The sequence below is a fragment of the Vigna angularis genome, chromosome 3, assembly GCF_016808095.1.
Source record: "Vigna angularis cultivar LongXiaoDou No.4 chromosome 3, ASM1680809v1, whole genome shotgun sequence".
NCBI lineage: Eukaryota > Viridiplantae > Streptophyta > Magnoliopsida > Fabales > Fabaceae > Vigna > Vigna angularis.
Genome location: NC_068972.1, coordinates 14,147,001 through 14,153,000, shown reverse-complemented (window position 1 = coordinate 14,153,000; position 6,000 = coordinate 14,147,001). Strand labels below are relative to the sequence as shown.

General features: G+C 32.9%; 1 protein-coding gene across 5 annotated transcripts in view; it reads left to right on the top strand.

Moving 5' to 3' along the window:
• The first annotated feature begins 652 nt into the window (after positions 1 to 652).
• The window catches only part of LOC108323104 (protein CHROMATIN REMODELING 20), a 29,198-nt gene continuing 23,850 nt past the window's right edge, over positions 653 to 6,000 (top strand). The window contains exons 1-6 of one of the 5 annotated variants that reach the window (XM_052874599.1): positions 655 to 1,024; positions 1,370 to 1,477; positions 2,212 to 2,336; positions 2,480 to 2,542; positions 4,514 to 4,609; positions 4,684 to 4,776. In XM_052874599.1, coding sequence (XP_052730559.1) covers positions 2,214 to 2,336; positions 2,480 to 2,542; positions 4,514 to 4,609; positions 4,684 to 4,776 — 375 coding nt within the window. In that variant the 5' untranslated portion in view covers positions 655 to 1,024; positions 1,370 to 1,477; positions 2,212 to 2,213. Of the gene's footprint in view, positions 1,025 to 1,369; positions 1,478 to 2,211; positions 2,337 to 2,479; positions 2,543 to 4,513; positions 4,610 to 4,683; positions 4,777 to 6,000 lie in introns of those variants that run through there. The other 4 variants (XM_017555449.2, XR_008247668.1, XM_017555448.2 and 1 more) reach the window with 4 other exon arrangements.

Sequence of the window (6,000 nt, the reverse complement as noted above, 5' to 3'; positions counted from 1 at the left end):
ATTGACACCTCTCCTGTTTTACTGACCGTGTTAATCCAAAACATTTTACTCATTAAAAGAACCCGTCTTGTTTGAATCTTTACGACTTATAATGTAAAAGATTTTTTTTCATGTACGTTTACACCGCACATGACAAATATTTGGACTGAGTCTGGAGTTAGATAAAATTATTTAAGAAATTGTGGATTAGGTAAAATTAAATTCTATCTATAAATATTATTTTAAGTAATTATATATTCATTATAATCACTTTTATATTTTTAATTTCTGTGTACATAGTATATTTTCATTTTCGTGCTAAATCTCAACACCTACTTCATTTTTATAACTCAGTATTATTATTGTGTTTCACCTTACATCACAAAAATGATTTTCTTTACTGTCCTTTTTTAATTAAAAAATATAATAGTATTGTGGTGTAATTCTAAAATAATACATTTCTTGATGCACGAGTGATTATATCTTAATTAATGATAATTTGTAACTGAACATGCATGTATAACCGTTTTAAATTCATAAATTTTTTTATTACGAATTTGTATTCCTCCAAAAAGAATTAACAAACAGATTTCAGTATTTTTTTTATCAGCAATAATTAGATTTAAGTATAAAAAAAAAGAGGGAGAAAAAGAAATATCTACGACCGGTGAATGGATCGAGTCGCAGCTGGTTTCTTTCCAAGAAAAGAAAACAAGAGATAAAAGGGAACCATTTTTATTTTAGTTTCTTTTTTGTCCTTCTCCCTCCTTTCAATTCACGTTGCCTCTTCAAATTTCGCCCCAAACATATCGAAACAGTGTAACTGGTAAGAACACACACTATACTCGACTCATATAAGAACCTTTTCCTTTCCGTGCCCTTATTCTGAAGGAAGATCGAATCATCTTGATTTTCGGAGGAGGTTCCTACCTAATTCTCTTTCTTTATCTGTCTCTGTATCTCTCTCATATTCAATGCGAACCTAGAGATCTAGAAGTCATTTCCCGCAACTACATCCCTGCTTACCTTTGTTTCCACAATTAAGGTACTACGCTTCGTTTTTAGCTTGATTCAGGATATTTGTATTTAATCAATTAATAAATAAATTGCATTGCAGAAATGTCGGTTCTTTTGGTGGTTTCATGGTTAACTATTTGTTTTACTTAATTAGGTTTAGGATTTAGTTACAACAGCAGACCTGTTATTGTTTGACGTTAGAGTGAACTTGTAGATGGACAAAACTTTTTCACGTACGTAGTCTTTTTCATGTGCGACGAGAAAATTTGATATGATTACCCTAGGGCTTAGCCGCGATTTTTGGACTGCTTACTTGAAACTTGAGGGTACTTTAACTCATTTTGACAGGGTTCTATTTCTGTTTTGGAGGCAGATTTTGTGAAAAGGCAGGTCAATTGTTCGTATATAGTGTACAACATTGATGTTAGTTCTTGAAATCAGGGTGGTGATTAGAACGTGGCAGTCTGTCTTTTTCGTGACAGTGAGTTCACGTTTATGTTTCCTATCTCAGAATTTGAAGAAGCTTGATGGTTTTCCATGTTCATGAGGAATGGTAGGAAGTTAGAGGAATAAGATGATTTGGATGTTGTTGCTAAACACACAGTCAACCAAACAATATTGGTTCTTTAATTTTATTAATTTGGAAAATAATTTTTTTTGTGGGGCTATAGGCATTGGGGGATGGATGACTTAGGCAGATGTAGTTTAGATTCTATTTGAAAGCTCCTGTAGGTGGTAGTCCAGCACTGGCATAGTTTTGCGGGAACATTGTTTTCCTGTTTTTAGTACATGTAAATAAAAGATAAAATTAGGCTTTCTATGTGTCAATAAGGTATATGGTATAGTTGTAGGTATATGGTACAGTTGTTGCTCGTGAATTTGGTGGTTATTAGTGACTTTTGCCTTCACCTTTTCAAAGATTAAGGTATTTGAAATAATGGATTCAAAAGCAACTGGATTAATTTATCTGGTCTAACTATAATAAAAAGAGAAACTATTATCTTTGGAAATGGAATTATTAATTTAACATATTTTTTAATTGAATACTGTAAGTTGTTCGGTTATTTGCCACTGTTGTGCTTTTCCTCCACATTGCCGGTGGCCTCTTTGTCATTATCTGAGGAAGTTGTACAGTTACAAGTTCCATATATAGTTCATCTTATTTAAGGTGCTGTCTTGTATGCTTGTTTGTCCTCACGTTGTAACCGTTGCTAGAGATGGAGGGAAAAACTGAGGATGAAGTGGTGGATATTGAGAGTGCTTCCAGTGGTTCTTTCAATGACGATTCAGATGATGATGAATCTTTGGTTCCCGAAATAGATGATGGAGTGCATCTTGAGGTTTGTGACGAAGATATTTTCTTTCACTCTATCTTTGTTTATTGATGAGTCTTTTTATGCTCTTAAAAGCCTAGCTGTCTACATTTGCTTTTCTTATATAAACTTTTGTTTGCTTTATTTCCTTTTTTATGTGTATCATGTAGGAGCCGTTAACAGAAGAGGAAATTCAAGATCTTATTTCTGAGTTGTTAGAAGTTGAGAGTAAGGTACTTTAATTATACGGACACAAACATGCAATGTGCTAGATAGGTATCGCACATCACCACACACACACTAACATTAACACATACTATTTAAGCCTTTCATAATCTCTTATATGGTATTATTCCACATTATAAATTGTATCTTTACCTTATGTTTCTTTAATTACAATTTAATTTTAATATTTTGCTACTTTTTAATAACTGTCTACTTATTGTAATTTTTTAGTTTATTTAATTGTTTATGGAAATTACAAAAGTAATATTTCTACTTTATATAATCAATCAAATTAGCATAACTCCTCTGGGAAATTATCTAGTGGAGCTGTTATTTTTTTAAATATGTTAAATATCTTAAGTTGATTATCTTTATATATTTTCACTAAATATTATATCATTATAGTAGTCAATCATTGATTGTTAGGCTAGAGTTTGATTTTTTTGTTAGCTGAGATTACTATCCAAGTGATTCTAAATATAGGAACAATTACCACAACATGGATGTACTTTGCCAGGGTTACCTGTATTACATAATAGCGCTGCTATAGGGGTTCATTGTGGCCTCTGGCAGCTTCCTTTGTACCAATAGTGTTTCATTTTTGCATTGTGGGAGTTTCACCGCCATAGCACAACATATATCATGGAAAAATCCTGGCCATGTCTGCAAATATGTCACATTTGAATATTCCCCCTTTGTTCCAATTTTGTACAGGTTGTATATATTTTTTGGGTTATTTTTATGATTTTTGGTATATATCAGAAACAGTTTCTTGTTTCTAGTGTGATTTCCAGCAACTCCATGCCTGCAGGCATAGTTTCCTGTGAACCTACATTGTTTTTTGTCACATTACTTTAGTTCAGTTTCTCCAACTCTTGTCTCTTCTAAGCAAAAGACAGCGAAGTTCTCACTCTGAGAAATTTCTGGCCATTCTATTATTGCATCAGATTCAATTCTGGGTGTGATAGAGTATATACAGTTCTCACATGTTTCATTGTAATATATTATAGTCCTAATTAGTTAGTATTCTCTTAGGATGTAACAGTGGCTGCAACTGTCAGTCAGGGTCGTGCTGAACAAGCTCAAAGTAAATTAGAGTTTAAACTCCAAGTGTGTTTCAATGAGCGTTTTCAAAATTAGTTCTGAATGAGTTTGATTTTCATTAAAATTGAATTTGGAGTGATGTGATTTATCTATGTATGTTTTTATCCAACATACCCTACATAAAGTTGCTTCAATGTAGAATCAATTTTGGATCCATAATCAATTTCTCAACATGAAATTAAACATGTGAAATTTACCTAAAATAGTTTTTAAGTGATATTTTTTATTCTGGAGAACTCAACGGGAAATCAAACACACTAAGTCAGTGTATACAAAATCAACTTTATTTTCTCAAATACTTTTTTAGATTCTCTTTGTCTCACTTTTTATGGCGTCCAGAGCTTTAGAAGCTTAATCAATTGTTTTTGATCTGACTCCAATTCACCTTTACCATCACTCGAGGTTCCAAATTTCTCTCTTACACCACTGAGCAGATCCTGTGGATTCACAGCCTCCTTTGACATTGTGTCACATGCACAACATCTGGTGACCTATGCTACAAATTCATATTCTCTAGTGACTCCCATGATTCCAGCAACAGTTTGGTGCAATTCTCCTGTGCAATCTTTGAAAAAATTGATGACAGTAATTTTGTTTGGAGAAAACAAATTGAGCCTGTACATGGGTTACAAACTTTAAGAATTTATTGCAAACCTATATATTTCACCTTGATACCTCTCTCAAACCAATTTTGATACTGCCATCATAGTTATCATTCATGGCATCTTTTGAATCATACATTTCACAATTCTTATGATTTGTGACATTTCAGTACCATTGACTTGTATCATTAGATGACTCTGTATCATGTCATACATGAATGAACATATACAATTTCATGTAAACAATGGAAGTTGTTGTAACATCTTTTTTAGGCTGCAGAGGCGCAAGAAGCTCTTGAAGAGGAGTCTCTTTCTATAGTGGAGAGTGAAGTTAGACAAGAACTCAAGCAAAGTCTTCAGGGGGATGATGTTGGTTTTTCTCATTGCCCTGATTGTTTTTATCTCTGTATCTTTTACTTATGATTTCTGTGTCTTGTCTGTAGTTGGAAACTGCTGTTGATAATGAGATGGCTACTTTTAAAGAAGAATGGGAAGCTGTTCTGGATGACCTTGAAACCGAAAGTGCCCACTTACTGGTTTGATTTTATCTTTGGTTTTCAGTACATATTTTGGTTTGTAACATTTGCTTTTCGATTTGTACTGTTATCAATTTTTGTTAATATCAATACCTACTAATCTGATGTCTTTGTTATTGATTTAGATCCTGCTATATATTTCTTTTTGCTATGCTATTTAGAAAGTAAAATAACAACCCTCATAAATTTGTTCATACTGAACTTGATTTATGTATGTCTTGATTTGAAATTACCCAGATCGCTGGTGACAGATCAAACTGTGAACTTAAACCTGCCATTTACTCATCTTTCATTCGAGCTGGGGTGGGCTGGAGCTTGAGAGTTTTAAAAATGTTATTGACTACCTTGGCTTCATAGTTTTAAGTATAAAATACCATGTTTTGAATGGGAGTATGAATAAGTTCAATGTTTTGGATGATTCAGCAATGTGGTATGATTAGTAACCTTGTTACTTATAGAAGTCTATGATTTAGATCTCAGCTTTTCTGGCTTGTAATTGATATTAATTGACATAATAATACATGCTGAAATTCATTCTTCTTCATAACGGCTTGTTGCTTCCTGCGGTTAATTGCAATGCAAGTTGTAATTGTGAAAATGGCATCTCTGATATGAGTGAAAAGAAGAAATGGAGGCAAACCACACGTTGAATTCCATGAGCAAAACTTTTGAACCCAGCGTCGTGTGCATACCTGTGAATACAAAATCTTAAAACTTCAAGCATGTGGGAATATTCACAACTCATTTCTAAGGAGTGGAATTTACTAAGAATTTGAACTTAAAATCTTTATATTGTTCAGTAGAGGATTGTACAATTCCTATGAAGAAAGTATTCTTCGACCTATGGAGAAGATAAGTTGAATTGTCCTTTTCAAAGTAATGATCAACTCCAAAGTCAACGTACTTCTCACCCTATAAAAGCTCAAAATCGTCAAATACAATTGGGTGTTAAGTACATGGCCAATATATGTATCTTTAAACTACCATTGAATTCCTGATGACTTATAAAATTATACCTTAACTATTACAATCCTGATTTAGGTTTTATTAAACCTGAAGATCTATATGTATGCCAACTGGATATTAAGCTCTGTGGCACTTTTTAATCACCCAAAAGGCTCCATTTATTTCTGAAACGTTCATTCAAGTAGACTGTTGGAAATAGGAATATTTTAGGGGATAAAAGCTTTTTTAGTGTTTATTTTAAGTAGCCTAGATACATGA